Raw genomic sequence first — 17,766 nt, forward strand, 5'->3', positions numbered from 1 at the left:
GGATGTGTATCTAGCTGGGGTAATGTAGGCCCAGCACTCTTTCCTGCTTATGCAGGGGGTCGGACTCGATGATCCACTGAGGTCCCTTCCGACCCTAGCATCTATGAATCTATGAACTTAACCAGTATTTCCATTTTTAACAGGGATAAAATGAGGTCTATTAAACTCTTTGGGGTAAGTTCAAATGTTTATTGTAGTTGTTTAATGTTTTAATTTTCTATAACATTTTAGGGGGTGGGGAAGGAAAATAATTTGATATTTGCTACATATTCTAAGGGCTGAAATTCCCAGTGTCCAAAACTTCTAATACATTCAAATAAACTACTAGACTTCGGAGGGATGCCACTGAAAAGGGTAACACCCTTGGCTTGGTGTTGTGGGGGTCATAACTGACCATAAAATTAGAGGTGCACCAATAGATTTTGGGGGCCAATACAGGCATCCAATTTTTAAGGAGGCATTTTGGCCGATACTGATCTGATTTCCAATACAGCTGCATGCAACTGGTAAGTCCATTGTGGTGGAAAGCAGGGGGGAAGACGGAAGGGGCGAGGGAGGGCCAGATCAATACTCCCCGTAGTGAGGGAGAGAGTGGGGCAGGGGCAGATGCTGCCAAGCTGAGGCAGGGTGGAGCATGGGACAGAGCTGCAACTCATCTGGGGGAATGTAGGGGTGGGAAGGGAAGGGGGAAGGTCAGCTCCTGCTATTGCTTGCACCCCAGGAGGGCATGTGCCCCCAGATCTACACACGGTGAATGTCAGGCAGGCTGCAGCTGCGGGCTGGCCTCAGGGTGGGTGGCAGCAGTGCTAGGAGGGGGCCATGAGGGAGGCTGCAGCCACCCCAAATTTCATCATAGCCACCCCATAGCTCCTCCTCCCAGTGTCACTGCTGCCCACTGAGCTCAGCCCCTACTGAGAAAAACCCAACACAGCCCCGGTACCATCCCACAGCTGCAGCCCACCTGCCCTGCCCCATGCAGATCCAAGGGCACAGGCTGCCCCCGTCCCCCCGCGATGCTCTCCCGGAGTGCAAGGAAACAGGTGAGAGACATGCAGCAAAATTATTCTAATGCTGTATTTAAGAACGAAAATGGATGAAAGCTTTTAGTAAATTAATGCTGCTTTCTTTCACAATACTTATAAAGTAAAAATCATAGCATGCATACTCATTTTACAGCATTTTGAAGCATCAACTCTTACTCCAGAAAATCTGCTCTCAGAAGACTTCTCAGAATGCAGAGAGCAACTAACATCATTAACATTCTCAGATACTGCCATGGGGAGGACTTGATGTCATAGTACATAGGTGCTGCTCAAGTTCAGTTGCTAAGCAATATGCCATGTCTAATGGTTACTCTGCACGCAATGTGATGTCAACCACTCTGGTTCACATCCAGGATCTAGTCCCACTACATATGTGCAAATGACTCCCTGGCTTTTCAGCTTAGCTCAAGCCACCCCATAGATCAACTTAACTCTTAAAAACTTATCCAAATATTGCTGTGTAAAAAGAGGTAGCAGAACTGGAAGCTAGCTGAGCTTAGTTAGGAGCAGGAGATATTAATTAGTTTGGGAAGGATCATAACCATAAGAAGTGAGAATAGATGGAGTGAGATCTTGCAGAGGACATTAAAACAACTAGTAAAAGTGTCTTTAGCCATATAAACAGAAAACAAGAAAAAGAAAGTGATGATGAAGTAAGAATGAAGTAAAAAGTTAAGACAGTGTATGTAGCTATGGTTCAAAGATTAAGCGAATACTTTGCCTCCAGCTTTCAGTAATGATAATGGTATTAAACATGCAAATGAGAAAAATTGAACACAGATAAAAGAATGGAGCTGCCATAGGTATAGAAGCAAAATGCAAAGAGCTCAGAGTGCCCAAATTGAGGTTAGTCTTCAAAATCACAGAATTCTGAAAGTTCTGGATCAAAGATTTTTACTAAAGTCAAATTGGGGACAGTAATATACGACTAAAGAACAGTGTAGTAACTGTAATTAAGGGCAAGAGGGTGGAAGTGCTCCAAACAGCTGCTGACCCAGTAGTCTGTACACAACAGTATCCAAAGCTTTATACAAACTCTGAAGGAAAAAGAAATCAATGAAGACATGGAGGAAATGGAAAATGGGATAAAATGAAACATGAATTTACCAAGGTAGATTGTGCCAGACTGCCCAGGTAGCTTGATTTTCAAGACGACAGAAATTCAGTAGATCTAGTCTATCTTGACTTTGGTAAAGCAGTTGGTAAAACTCTAGTTGAAAAATTTGTTAAGATCGATATGACTGGGATTAGTTCAAGAACTGTAAAGTTGACAAACAGGAAAATGACAGCAGTTTGTGCCAAAGGGCAAAATATCAAGGTATGGGGAGGTCACCAGTAGAGTTCAAGGATTAAAACTTGGGACTGACCTTGTTTAAAATTTCATTAATACTGCTGGCACAAGAAATAGGAATACATTTGATCTGAGCCTTCAAGAGGCTGAGAAGAATTAAATCTGCTAATGGAAAAGTTGGGAGGGATTGTCAACATGAAGGACTAGAATGTCATGCAAGAGGTAAATTAGCTTGAGGAGTGAAATTAATTTAAATCCCACTCCTACGTTACAAAGCGTAGGTTTACACACTGGGTTAACAACAAAAAAATCCGATTAAAACTGGTTTATAGCTTAACTGTTGTGGTTATGCCATCACACTAAAACACACACCACACAATAAAGCATTTATTAATGTATGCTATAAATGACTGTAGAACTAGATTTCTGTTCACATGGCATTCAATAAAAATAAAAGGTCTAAAAACTAAAATTATATATCCCACTGCGTATCTGCAAATGACTCTCTGGTGTATGTGTATGTATATACAAGCCAGAGAGTCATTTGCACATATGTAGTGGGATATACAATTTTAATTTTTAGACCGTTAATTTTTACTGAATGCCATGTGAACAAAAATCTAGTTCTACACTCATTTATAGCACACATTAATAACTGCTTTATTTTGATTATATATAATAAAGCACTTACTGTGCGCTATACCATTATATACATACACACGTAACTTAAATTCTTCTTTCTGATATCTATTTCCACTTTTATAAGACTGAAACCATTTATATTTGAATCAAAAATCTGTTTCAGAGGTGCACTGCAGTACATAACCCTAACTTGTCTCACCTACTGAAAGGAGACGCCACATCACAGCAGGAGTAGCAAAACAAGCAAATACATCATCAGTGCAGGTGAAATGAGTAAGGTGTGGAATAATCACAGACTGGCCACGGCACTGGCCCCACATGTATATCTGGCCACTCTGGGTCTTGGCAGCAGAAGTGTGAGCAGAGTGACAGGCTGCAATCTCTACAACCCTGTAAAAAGAAACATAAAATATGCAGTTTTCCTGCAACAACTTTATGAATGGAACTATAATATTAAAAACTCCCAATTCTGTCAAAGAAAAAAAAAAGGAGACACTGGCAAATGTAGTCCAGTCTTTTGTTTACCAAATCAAACTCAACTGAACCACCTTTGCCTAAGCAAATTCAAAATTAAGTTACAATTACATAAGAAAAATGCAGTTTCAGTTAGTGACATTTATAAAAAGTGACACTCACAGAACTCTTTCACCTGAAATGCGTCATGCCTCACCTACTGTAGGTCATGAACAGTCAAAGATTTCTAAAAGGAATACACATCTCACCAAACACAAGACAAATAAGCACATCTAAGGATAAACATCTTGATATCTATTGCTGTTTTGCAGCAAAAAGAAATTTGGGACGAGTCAAGAAACCAATACCATTACTAAATTAATCGTGCATGTTCTAGGCCTCCAGATGTCAAACAATATTTTATAAATAAGGATTTCCCGAAGTCGAGGCAACTGCTAGCTGATTTCACAGGCAGACCCACGTGGCTGACAGCTATCTTCTTGAGTGCAGCACAGTGGCTCCCCACACACACACCTCTGACTGGTCAAGGGGCCCTGATGGCTGCTCATCATTCGGTCCCACCTCTCACCACTGACTAGGCTGCAAGGGCTACCCATCATATGGCCTCACTCCTCATTGCCAATTGGTGGTGAGGGGGAGGGTTGTATAACAGACTGCCCTCACAGCCAATCAGTGGCAAGGGGAAGAGGCAGCAGCCATCTTGCCATGCCAGCAGCATCCTTCCCCTCTTTCCAGAGCTAGCATTTTATTTTTGAAGTTTTTCTCCCCACCACAGGGAGCCCCTGGCTTTTTCCACCCACAGGGTCTGCCCAAAAATTGCAGTTTCTGCAAAAATCATGAAATCACAATTTAGGTCCTTATTTATAAGACTAGCCAACTACCCATCAAGAATGACTGGGGGGTAGAGTGTACAGGTTTGGAGCTCTGTGCCCAACCCCTCACCCCACCCGCATCCAGGCCCTCTCACCCACTCACCACCTTCCTCTTGACGCTTGGGGTCCGGACCCACTCTCCCCCTCCCCACTGCAGCAGCAGGGGGACGGGAGGAGTGGGCCTGGGCTTGATGCAGGGGAGGACTGGGCCCGAGGGTAGGGAGAAGGCAGGCCACAGTAGCATGGGAGAAGTGGGTCTGGGCCAGCCCGGCAGCAGCAGGGGGACAGGAGAAGTGGGCTCAGGACCGATGTGGGGTATGGGGGAGGAGTGGGCCTGGGCCTGAGGAGGGAAGGCCCACTCATGTTCCCATGGTGTTGCCACATTGGGCCGGGCTCGCAGTTCCCCCCCACCACCACAGCAGGCCAACTTCTCCACACTCCGCCTCGAGCCTGATCATCCCCCACATCAGACCCAGGCCCGGGCCCGCTACTCCCATCCTCCCACTGCCACTGCATCAGTCTGGGACTGTTTCTGCCCACCACCCCCATGTTGGGCCCACTCCTCCCCCCAGGCCTGTTCCCCCATTCTCCATGGTGGTAGCAGGGGGAAGGAAGGAGTGTGCACAGACCCTACTCCCTTCTCCACTGCCACAGCTAGCTCAGGCCTGCTATGCACCGATGCTGCAGCTGGGCTGCTTGCTCCCACTCCTGTCACTTGGGGTCCAGGTCCACTCCACCCTGCAGATCTGCCAGCTCCAAGGAGCCAGGGGAGGGGGTGGGGGGGAGAATGCAAAGACAGCTCCTTCCCCTCCATCGCCACCACATCGGCCCTGCAGGCAGCAACGATGACAGAAGGGGGGGAGGGGTGGGCCTGCAGCATCCTGACCCCTCTCCCCTGCATGTCGCCACCACCATTACCTCTAAGTAGCAAGGGGGGGAGCTATCCTCGCCCTCCCTTTCTGCTCCATCATCATCACCTGCAGGGAGCAGGGTACAGAGGGCGAGGCCAGCTGTGCTGTGCTAGCCTCGTCTGCCTCTCCACTTGCTCCATCCCATGTCCCCACCACCACAGCGGTGGGTTGCCACCTGTCTGAATGCTTCTTTGCACTCTGATAGGCTGTTTATCACCCAATCAGAGCTCAAATAAAGCGTGACCGACAGACAGACTAAGGTTTTATAATATTAGAATGTGAACTATCTTAAGTTATTAGGAACAATGCGATAGAAAAGATATTTTGTAGCAAGCACTGAAAAATACTCCACTTGAGGAAGCTTCCAGTCCCTCTTCAGCTATGCTTTTGTATTTAGGCAGTGAAATTGCCTGGCCCAAACCTGACTTCGTAAGGACCACAGAGGCCTTGGCATAAGTACCTCTATCTTGTACATATCCTCCATTACATAACAAGGGGAACTGTACATTTTTGCTGTAAATGTGCATTTAAAATAAAAATTCTGGGTTAACCTTGGCTAAAGACAGGCTGGCTAAGACCAGATTACATATTTTTTTATTTAAACAGGAAAACACTAACTTTGTTACTGTGGTCAAGCACTTAGTCACTTAAATAGTACCATAACGAATGGCACTCAGTGTCAAAAGCCAAAACTTAACTGATAACCTCTGAAGACTATCATAGTTAAAAAGTTGTTGAATAGTGAGTGTGGAGTCTCATCAAATTATTCAATTAGGTAGGAGGTCTTCATGACCAACCCATCATTAACATATATCTGAAGTGTTAACTTTTGCATGTAATATGGAACTGAACCACCATTAAGAGCTCAGAGGTGCTGGGCTCTGGCCTACACCCCTCCTTCCAGGAAAGAGTATGTTTTTATGCTTCCACTGACCTGAATGCAACGTAAACTTAAGTTAACTTTCCGATAAAGTGATTCTCTTAAGAAGAGACAGGTGTGCTCTATTATAAGACACATCTGACAAAGAAAAAGACCTTTTGTCCTAACCAGGTCCACATGACCTAGGATTCCAGGTTGCTCATTCCTAAAACTGGCCCAATCTGCCAAAAGCACGCCCGTCTCAGGCACTGCATTTTACATTAAGCTTTTTCCACTGCTCCTTCACTCCCCGGCTTTCTCTATTCCCCTAGGTTTAACAACTGCTTGGAAAATAACTAAAATGGACATAGTCCTCATATTCATTTTTCAAACATTCATATTTAATACCATATTCTTGGAAAAGATACTTCTTATACAGAGGTTCTAATTTCCCTTTTTTATTATTTATTTATTTACTTCTCAGATCTTGATCATGGTACTGAAGCACTGCAGCTGCTAATGTACAGTTACTTTATTTTGTTCTCTCTCTGCTCATGGAGTCCCTATACCTATTAGTTGATTCAGTTAGATCTGAACCAGAAAAATCATATTGCTGCTAAAAGGAACTGTACAGGTATTTCCAGTATCTCTACTCAGCTGGTAAAAAAGTGCTTGAGAAACTAAAAAGGGGAGGGGAGGGAGGGAAGGATATAGGAGACGACAGGGAGAATCCTAGCATTAAGCTTTAAAATAAAAGCTATGTTTTCCTGTTTTTTCCATGTTAAAACATACTAAAAGGGATTTCCAAACAGCAGAGGAGGAATAAGACAGAAAAATCAGGAAGCTTCCAAAGAGGTCAACAGCTCCATATTCCCCAATAGATTTTTTTATTTTACATCAAAAGCCAGATTTATCCTATGCCATTAATTTAGGAGCAGCATACCATCCAGATAATGGCACAAAAGTTTTGTCTTTTGGCATCCTCTATGTTGTGATAGTGTTGGGGTGAAGTTGTAGCCACGATGGTCCAGTTAAAATGCCAGAGGCAAGGATAACTGGTAACATTTCAGAATTATGAGGTGAAGCTCCTTAGCTCTGGCCCATGTAAAAAGCTCTGACTCTATGAGCCAGATGTTGCCAGCCCTGCAAAAATGGACTATGGTTTTCCCAAGGGAAAAATTTAGCTTGATAAGAGAGACAGCCAAGTATCAATCGTTTGCCAATTAGAAATCTGTACACGAGCACTGGAATAGAATGAAAGCAAAGAATCATTAGAAATTCAAGTGAAGTGCAAAGGTCTTCATCGTTAAGTGTGGGGCAAGTGGTCCCCGGCCATTTCCAAATAGGACAGCCTTCTCAAGGCAATAGATTTATTTAGTGGAGCAGCAGTTCAACCAAGCAGCCAGTATTCAGCCCATAGGCCCTTGTAGCTGCCTCGCCTACAGCATTTTTTAGGCTAGGGCTGTCCAACTGGCAGCCTGCGAGGGGTTAACATGCAGCCTTTGGGCTCCCACCTGCCCACTGCTGCCCCCTATCCAACCAGCAGCCCACAAGCCCCTGTAGCTGCCACTTGCACAGCCATGTAGTGGGGTAAGGCAGGGCTAAACGCCACCTATAATACCTGTGCAGCAAGGAACAAATCCTAGGAGGACATGTGCCACTGACACTGCCCACACAGTGGGGCAATGCCTGCTCCTGCAGCATGTGTCTGGTGCAGTATGCAGTCTGCAGGTGTGGAGAAGTTGGACAGTCCTGACTTAACCTAGTTTAAAAACTTGGCACATATCATTTATAACTTCCCATTCCATAGAGAAGAGCAAAAATATTTGGGCTGGCTTACTGACTCTGACACCTGGCTTTCTTATACATATTCAAGCCAGGAATGCAACGGATAGGATGTTGACACACTTTCCGAAGTTAAGCCACTACAAGATTCCAAAAAGTATGCTGTCTACAACTCGGAGAAAGGAATAAAGGTAACAGTATGGAAAAAGTACAAAATTAAGTTAAGCAGTAAGAACAAACATCTACAGATCCAAATGTGTATATGATTCAGTATGCGCTATGGCTTTAGAAATATCTCAATCCATGAGTGTTAGCTGCAGCAACATTACCTTTCTTTTTCCATCATGATGTGCGTTGGGCTTAGCTGGTTATTTTTATTGCCAGTTCCCAGCTGCCCATAAGTGTTAGCTCCCCAGGAATAGAGCAAACCTTCATCTGTTAGTGCTAGTGTATGTGCAGAGCCACAGGCAATCTATAAGTAAATTTACAACAATTATTACTAAACAGAAAAAAGCAGAAGATAAATTACTGCACTCATTACATGACTTAAATAAAGCATGATGGGGATAGTTCATGTGTTCAACATCAGAAACTGATCTTTCCCAATATGTAAAACTAATGAAAATGACATAGTAGTAATAAGTACTGGGAAGTGTGAATCCCTGTAATGTAGGGTTTATTAATTATTTATTACTGACAATTAAGAATCAGTGACAGCTCAAAATAAATCTATACACATAAAACAATCATTCTTTAACCAGAACAGTTAGTCAAGTTTTAGCTTATGTTTTAAATACAGGCCTATTCTATAAAATTCTCTTATAGCAGAGATGGCCAACCTGTGGCATGTATGTCACAGGTGGCACAGGTAGCTGCTGTACTGGGCAGGTGAGCCCTAGGTACTAATGGGAGGCAGCAGAAGACGCAAGGAGCAGAGCATTCCTTCCTAGGTGCAAAGTGGGGGGCGGGACACTGCTATGAGAGGTGTCAGGTGTTACAACCAAGAGCCAGGCTAATATTTTCTTAGACTTGTAGCTGTCACCAAATTTAGGGCTTTGGATCCTAGCACCATATAAAAACTTTACTGGATGCTGGGGCCAGGGAAGGGTTAATTTGGTTCTTGGCAGCGTCACTCCTCCTGTTACAGGAGTTTCCTGCCCCTATTCTGCTCTGCGTAGCTGGAGGCTCAATGCCTCATCTCCTCTCCAGCACCCAGTGCACAAAATCTATCAAGCAAGACTACGGGGAGTGGGGGAGGCTAAGGAATGAGAGCGGCACTCAGGGAGATGATGGTAGGCATAGGAGATTTAGTTGTGGCACACCTGCCAAAAAGTTTGGCCACCACTGCGTTACAGTCTCTGACCAATACTTGGTCTAAATTACAAACTCCAATAATTCATCCAGAAGGAACTGTCAGTCTTCCTTCACTTCTAGCTAAACTTTTTATGAACTGAAGCTTCACAAGAGTCTTATAAAGTAAGTACCTATTAACCCATCTAAAGATAACATGATTTAATGTGTCATTTAAACCTAAATTAATCAATAGAGTCTGACAGAGCCTAGACTAGAACACAGATCTCCTGATACTTAGAGCAGACATTCTCAAACAGGGTACTGTGGCACCCTTGTATGCCACCACATCCTTTGAAGGGTGACTGAAGTGTGCGGAGATAAGATAATAATCTCAGTAGATAAGCCAGGCTCAGGCTTATTCTTGCCTGGACAAATCTCACACTCCCACTTCAGAGGTCCTCTCCAAGGAAGTAAGCGCTGAAATATGTAAATTAGTTTTGAAATCAGGTGCCACTAAATTCACAAAAGTTAGGGAGGGGTAACTTGAGGCCAAAAAGGTTGAGAACTACTGTCCTAGAGTCTCATACTTTCACTTTAAGACCATCTTTCTTCTCTGGTTCTTTCTTCCCTGAGCCCTTCACTCCTAATCCACTTCCTAATTCGAGATATTAAAGTAAATCAAATCCCTTGAAAATCCAGGCTTACCCGGTCTCAATCATTCGTTCTGTATTCACCTGCTCTACCCCACTTCACTCTTCCTCACAAAAAAGGTTTACAGCATAATGTACTTGATGGTTATAGTTAGACTTGTCACATGTGAAACACTCCTAAGGCTTGCAAAACAAATATTCTGTTGATGGACATTAGGCCTTTAGCTTTAATAGAATTTAAGAGACCAACTTAAAAAAATGAAATCCTTAATTCTACATGTTTAACTCTTAGAATAAGATTTTGGAGCGATAATGAATATTAAATAAATGCATTTTCACTTCTGACTTGGACTTACCTGAAGCACACAGACACCCTGCAAGGCTGTCACTCTATATGGAGTTAGCTGATTGCTGTTGTTTCCAAGACCTAGCTGACCATTACCATTGTAACCCCATCCATATACCTGGTTTAAGGGAGGAAAAGAAAAGATTAAATTTCCTGTTCTGTTCGTAAAAATAATGAGTCTGACTCATTATTGATGCAACCAAAGACAACAGAACTCTAAGAAGCGTCTCTGGTGAGAGCATCAAATTGTGAACCTGAGAACAGGTGATGGAATAGAGAAGGAAGCATGTAATAAATTTAATACATTTCTGCTACTTTTTTCAATTCTATATTTAATTCTATTCATCTTTTAAAAGAAGGCAAGCTATTTTAAAGATGCCTTCCTTTACTGTACTAGTAAGTTTTCTGTAAAAAAGTGGCAATATTCTTCACTTTTCAGGTCCCACTGTGCTGATTTAATTTTTTAGCTGACAATTTTAAGAACAGTATCAATCACCTTGATCAGCTTAAAATGTATCCAATAGCTGAACAGGCCTCTATTGGACTATTCAGAGCTCCAAATTTCTTCCTAGTTTCTATTAGCAAGTATATATCAGAACTAGAGGTGCACCAATAAAGATTTTTTTGGCTGATACTGATCTGATTGCAGATATGCAGCCCAGCAGCTTGGAGATCAACATCCAGCTAGTAAGTCTGTGGTGGGGGGGGGAAAAAGTTGTAGGGGAGAGGCCAGATTGAGGCCTCCACAGTAAAGGAGGCAATGGGGCTAGGGCCAGGGTGGGCCATGGGATGGAGCTGTGGGTGGTCTGTCTGGAGGATGGGGGGGTGACTCCCATCACTGTGTGTACCCTGGGGGGATGATGGGGGACACATGCCCCCCAGATTTGTGTGTGGAGCAAGGGCAGGTTGCCCACCATGTATTTGGGGGTAGGAGCTGCTCCAGTCTCTTCCCAGCAGTGGAGGCAGGGCCAGGGTCCTACAGGCTAGGCTACAGCCACCCCAAAATTTGCCATAGCCATGCATGTCCGGGTCATAAAATACCTCAGACCCAAATCACACTATTATTTTAACACCTTCTGGGGGCCAGAGACAAATGTATTCATTTTCTCATCTTAGTTTCAATTCAAGACCCCATTGCTGAAATGAAGACAAATGAACAGAACATGTTCATTCCATACTAATATCTGAAACTATAAGAGTCTAAATAGACAGCAAAGAACCAAATGATGCAGAGCTCAAAAAATACCATCAGTTCCACAGCACTACTGATGTATTAGGAGCGTTTTCTATGTCAATACTATCCAGACATGAGCACAATACATTTTATGAGATGATGCAAGATAACTTACCTCACCATTCTCTACTACAGCCATGGAAGAAGTTTGACCACAAGCAATACCAACAACCATTTTAGTCTGTAAACAATTTGAGACTTTACGAGGAGTTGGTTGATTGGCTGTAGATCCAGATCCAACTTGACCACAGTTGTTATATCCCCAGGCATACACCTGCCCGTGGCAGTGGGGGTGGTTGGGGGGGGGGGTGTAGGAGGGAGGCAAGAGAAAGATTTAACCAAATGGCTTAATTTAAAAAAATTTTAGCTCTTGCTAACTAAGTCCTTTGGAAGAAAGGATACAATTTACTTTACTATATATCAGACATATTTAATAAAAATATTGTCAATGTCATAAACCACGTGCAACCAGGATAATCTGGCACTGTATGTATAAAAACAGGAATTTTCTACATGCTATAAAACTCTAAATGTTTTCCTTGTGATACTTTAAATAAAAATTTTTGAAAACAACTTAACAAGATTCTAAATTTAAGATTCCTCTGTCTAGAGCAGGGGTATCAAACTTATGTCCCACAGGCCAAATCCATGGAGCTGTGTTGCATGCCCTTCTATCTACCTACCTTAGACAGGTGGAGAGATCCCTACGTGAAAGGAAGAATGGACACAAATTTGATATCCAGTCCAGAAATACTGGCTTATGGTGGAACACTTAACCTCCCTGGATATTCCATCATTTCTCTCAGAGTACCTGCTCTTAAAAACAACAAAACTTTAAAAGCCACTGCACCCGCTGGGCCTCAATCATATGGTCCCTCGCCGCCCGGCCCAGGGACTTGATGATAACTTTTCGCTCCGTCCCTTAGGGGTATGGGGCCACGATCTCCTGCCTCCGGTGGTCTTCTCCCCTCCTTATCCCACCTGCCACGACTTTGATGATATCTCAGTGGTGGAGGGGTCCGACTGTCTGATTCCAGCTGCCCCAAGGCCGAGGCGTGATGTTCTTCGTGAGGCTCCAACCTCCCCTGTACCTCGCCCTATACCCAGCCTCAGCAGTATGCTATTGCTGTTGTCAGCAGCCAACCCTCACTCTATGAGGGGTTCCTCCTGGTCCCTGTTACACCCTGGAGGAGGGCCAAGTAAGCCCAGACCCCCTTTGACTCTTATACCCTTAGTGTCCAAAACAACAACAACAACAACAACAACAACAATAATCCACCGACAGGATACGGACACCACAATTATACGCCCCTTCACAACAGTCCCTAGATCACTACCTGGGAGTGCCTAGTACTGTGCTCTCCCCTTTACCAAATACCCATCCCCCTTAGGGCTGCCTTCCTTAGCCTGTGGGGTACTCTCATGCATGTGTGCCCTCTACGTCCCTCAGTACAGGAACCATCCCCCGACGGGCTCCCGCCTGGGTCCTCTGTCCCGGACGTGAGGGTCTTAGCTGGCCCTTTATGCGGATACCTCTTTTTCTGTAGGTCTGCTGGCCTTCGCCTCTGTTGACGAGGTCCCCGCTGTAGGCTCTCCTTGCGGCCCGAGGGTTATATATAGCCGGGACACCTGGGTCTTTCTCGGTCCGACAGCAGCGTCTCTGCCTGGGCACAGTTCAGGATCCTTTTCTGAGCTGTGGGCAGTGTTCTCCAGCCCCTCCACCTCCTTAGAGGACCCAGGGGCTCTTCTTTCGATGCTCTCTCACCACTTCTCCCTCCCCACTGCTCTGTTGTTCCCCCTTCTTATACTTCCGGGTTGGTTCTCCTCCCCCTCTCTCCCAGCTGTTTCCCCTTTAAAAAAACCGCAGCTAACGAGCTGCGCAGGTCCCGCCGCCGCTTCCAGCTCCACCATGGTTCGTGCTGCCAGCAAGCTGTTTTTATTCATCCCTTCTTTCTTTTCACTCTCCCTGGGGTGTACTGTCGCCCACAGTCCCCCTTTAACCCTTTGGGGTTCGTATCTTCCCCTTCCCCCGGGAAAGCCACCTCAGGCGCAAAATTGTGGAACAAGGAATTATCCATAGATTGGATTGTGTTAAGTATGGTCTTAACAGAGACTATAGGATTCTTATACCATTAACTGGTCTAGCTTTTATATCCCTAGGTTCCTCAGCAGGTTAACTGCTTTGTTTATCCATAATGAGCTATTCAATCTACTTCTCACCAGTGCTCCCCACCCTCCTTTTCTCATGCTCTGCATTTAAATTCCTTTCTAATATATCCCTGCTTTCTAAAATCCATTCATAGTATCTGATAAAGTAGACCAGGGTGGGCAAAAATGTAGCCTGCCAGGATATTCTGTCTGATTCATGGGGCCCCTAAAAAGATTTAGAAAATAAACATTTATCTGCCCTTGGCTCCCTTGATGGCTTGCCAAAACTCAGTAAACAGCCCTCTGCCCGAAATAATTGCCCACCCCTGAAGTAGACCATAGGCCATTGCCTACAAAACTTATGCTTTTCTGAACTAGCCAGTATCCAAGGTGCCACTGAGCCCTGCCTTCTGCCCAACAAGTTATAACAGCCCTCTTCCCCTTTGAGTAGGCTTATTCATTTACATAATTAGGTTGAACAATAGCAACTATTCTCTACTTGGTCTGTATCTACTGATAATCTCTCTCTGCTGTACAGATTTACTACCTGCTTCCCATTTAAGTGATCACTTTCATTGATATAATGGGGTTAATGAAAAGAAATCATTCTACCTGCTAGTTATCTTAATCTAGATAAACTCTGACATACACAGCCATTCCTCAGACCTGGGAATGTAGCATATATTAGTTTCTCTCTCAACTGTAAAGTGATCCAATTAAAAAAATGTATTACCAGTCTTAAGCTATTTTACTTTTAATACCAATACAACTCTTTATCATGTAACAATTCAAAGCTCTTCTGAAATTCCAAAAAGTTAGTCACATACATGTACCAGCCAATTCCTTCTATAAAATGTTGTTCAATTATATTTAGTATAATCACAATTTATAAATTACATTTATTGCCTGTACAATAAAGCCTGAAACTGAAAGTACTAGGGAACAAGTGTAAGTTAAAAGCGTCTAAAAACTATTTAACTACAATGCTGACACTTGTATAAGTATTCATATTAAAAATACTTTCAGTTATAATTTTAAAACCTGTAGAATTCCCTTCTTACTTTTCATCTCACCTTGTTCAGGCTTTATCATTATGGCCTAAAAACATGCATTTGACATATGTGGAAATGAAAATACCAAATCTTTTCTATTCTTTTATTAGATGTCTATATTGCCCTTCTCAAAGAAGGCTCAAGGCAGCTTATAATATAAAACAAAAGGTTACAGAATCAGAATAATATTAAAATACCCCAAACCACCCAAAATTCAGATGTAATCTACCACCTTATGCTCCCTTGCCTCTGACCAAACAGGTAAACCCCCACAAGCCAATCTACATTCATTTACGCCATAAACGAAAGCAGTCCCCTCAGATTCCCTCCCATTCCTATCCATTCCTGGTTCCCCTACCTCACACACAAGAGCCCTTCCCTCCCTTACTCTCCCTCCCTCTCATAGCAGAGCCCCTGAATCTTCATTTCCTCCACAAGGAAAATTATTCAAAGTCCAAATGATAACAACAAGTGATGCAATACCCCATCCTCCAACAGTCCTCATTTCTGTCTCTGCCAAAGGGTGCTTTTTAGCATTGCATTTTGGCAGTGCCCACCATAGGGTGGTTGGCAGTCCTTTCAAAAGGCCCCCAGCTGCCTAGTCTCAACCACCTTCCAACTCAGGTGGCCATGCAGTGTGCACATGATCCTTTCACAGTTAACCTTCAAAACTTTTTCTTCCCCATCCTTAATGTATTAAATCAATACTTTCAAGTTGTAAACATCTTTCTTCAGGCTCTGCCTGAAGCTTTGCACCTGAAAGCTTGCAAAGAACAATTTTCCCAACTATTTAGTTGGTCTAATAAAAGATATCACATTTACCCAATGAAACTTGTCTACCTTTTCTACCAGAATTCTCCAAGTAAGGATTAGTATAGACCAAAAAAAAAAATCTTTCACAATGATACAGCTTTAAATGCAATATTTTTTTTAGTTTAATTTTTATGAGAAGCATGCAACTCTTAAAAAGCCCCAAGAAAACTCACTGGCTTAATTTTTCAAATTACAGTAGGTGAACAAAAGAAGGATTTAAGTTGTCCTAGAAAATAAACTATCCTGTCCCCTTGCATGTCTTATCTGAGGCACTATGGTAGGATAACAGGGGTAAAGGTTACTTTGTACCTGAGCTATGGACACAGAATAACTCAGTCTCTAAGGCTATCAAATGCCTTTATTTTCAAAGGTTAAGGGAAAGAGTTAGAGGTATTTTTTTCAATATAAAATAAAATAAAATAATAACAAAAAGATGACTTACATCTCCATCTGATGATAAGGCCATAGAATGGTGAGAGCCACATGCTACCTGAATCACTTTCTTTACTAGGAGGTTGGTACATACTTGAATAGGAGTAATGCCCTGATTGGTTGTGCCATTCCCAAGCTGGCTGTAACCATTGTGTCCCCAAGCATAAACTTCACCATCTGTGTAAGATATCACAAATGAATCACCATCACGGATTCCAAAGAAATCAAGATGTCCATTGAGTTAAAATACTTACAGAATGATTTTATTATTTATATCTAGCTGCAAAATACAGAAAGATGAATGACTCAGCAAGTAGGGAGAATATTGCAGGAACTGTAATATGTATAAACTCTAGAACAGTGGTTTAATTCTCCTTCTGCAGTTTAACCATGAACAGGTACACAGTGATACAAGACCATTTTGGCAAGACAACTAATACCACAGGAATATAACAAACATCACAACTAACATGCAAGAAATGCTTTATTAAATTTAGCACAAAATGAAAATGTTTCCCTCCATCCCTTTTACAAAATTGGCAGCAAATGTATCTCCCTTTAACCAGGCAGTGCACATCAATCTTAACCATACAGTATAAATACAAGCCATTTTCCCCCCCCAATTCAAACCTATGAATTTTCCTATCCAATAATGGAAGCTACATACAAAGCAACTTTGTGTGGAAAATACTAAAACTTCATCCAGTTTCCCTCTCTTTCTTGGAACTGAAACTTGTGGGATTTTCCAAAGTAGCCGCCATTCACTCACTGCAGTTTTCCCCTTTTCTCAGACTCCTGTTAAAAAGTACTAAATAAATGTCTGCCTTAACTTGACAAAAGGCATGTTGAAAGAGGGTTTTGCCCAATGAGGCCATATGAAAAGTTGAATCACTATTAATATCACCTTTCCCAAATGGTAATTCATTTCAACATGCTCATAATGCATTAGTAAATACATAAAAGAATAAGGCAACAACTTAGAGAAAATGAACGAGTCATTTGTGTTGGTTACCAAAAATAAAATGATACCAACTTATTAAAAACAACTTATGCTCCATCATTCAAGCTCATATGCATTAACTATGCCAAACCTAAAACAACTGTTTAGAATCCAAAAATTATAATGTTTGGTTTAAACAGTCCCAAAGCCCCAAACCTTTTGGTCACCATTGTCAAACTAGTGTTTACCTAACTTTACATCCTGATCTTACAGTCTGACTTCCAATTTTATTCCAATAGCCACTTTTTCTTACTCATCCAGTATTGAGAACCCTTGCCTTCTTCCTTTAGAAGACTTGTGTGTTTTGGAAGCTAAGAATATGCTGTATATACAACTGGATTCCAAAGACTACAGCATTTGGCTATAGCATTTTAATTGACCATTAATTTCTAAGAATTAGTCATTTGCATACCTTGATTCCATAGAGAAAAATGATGTCACCATCATGCCACAAATTTGGGGTCAGATGCTTAAACTGGCATGAACTGACTTCAGTAATCAATGGATTGAATACAAAGTCGTTGATAGAAGTACAAATTTAGACAAGTGGAGGAACCTGCATGTGATCTTTGCCTGCCCAGCATCAGAAATCCCACAAAAGCTCCACTATACTGGAATTTCAAGATCTCTCTGATTCCATTCTTGCTTATTCTAAAAGAATCTGTAACTTACATTTTACATACTAAATATTTATTATCTACCTTCAGTGCTAAGTACAATATGAGGTCCACTTCCGTAACCAAGGCTGCTAATCTTCTTTCCACACAAGGCTTCTAATTTCTTCGGTACTATTGTGCTCTGATTATCTCCAGTCCCCAAACAATTACTACAGTTTAGTCCAAAAACAAACACCTGGGGGAATAAAAAAAAAAGCAACGATTTTCCTTTCAATCCAAGACAACCCATTTAGATTTATAGGTA

General features: G+C 42.5%; 1 protein-coding gene across 3 annotated transcripts in view; it reads right to left on the bottom strand.

Moving 5' to 3' along the window:
• RCBTB1 (RCC1 and BTB domain containing protein 1) overlaps window positions 1-17,766 on the bottom strand; it is a 36,915-nt gene extending 19,149 nt beyond the window's left edge. For all 3 annotated transcript variants that reach the window (XR_002100028.1, XM_019529953.1, XM_019529952.1), the window contains exons 1-6: window positions 17,547-17,766; window positions 15,856-16,022; window positions 11,516-11,674; window positions 10,177-10,284; window positions 8,207-8,349; window positions 3,176-3,366 (exon numbers count right to left, since the gene is read on the bottom strand). Coding sequence is in view for 2 of the 3 variants with exons in the window: in XM_019529953.1 (XP_019385498.1) it covers window positions 3,176-3,366; window positions 8,207-8,349; window positions 10,177-10,284; window positions 11,516-11,674; window positions 15,856-16,022; window positions 17,547-17,751 (973 nt within the window). In the remaining variant the exon portion in view is untranslated. The remainder of the gene's footprint in view (window positions 1-3,175; window positions 3,367-8,206; window positions 8,350-10,176; window positions 10,285-11,515; window positions 11,675-15,855; window positions 16,023-17,546) is intronic.

Source organism: Crocodylus porosus, unplaced genomic scaffold (assembly GCF_001723895.1).
Source record: "Crocodylus porosus isolate Cpor-Errol unplaced genomic scaffold, CroPor_comp1, whole genome shotgun sequence".
Taxonomy (NCBI): domain Eukaryota; kingdom Metazoa; phylum Chordata; order Crocodylia; family Crocodylidae; genus Crocodylus; species Crocodylus porosus.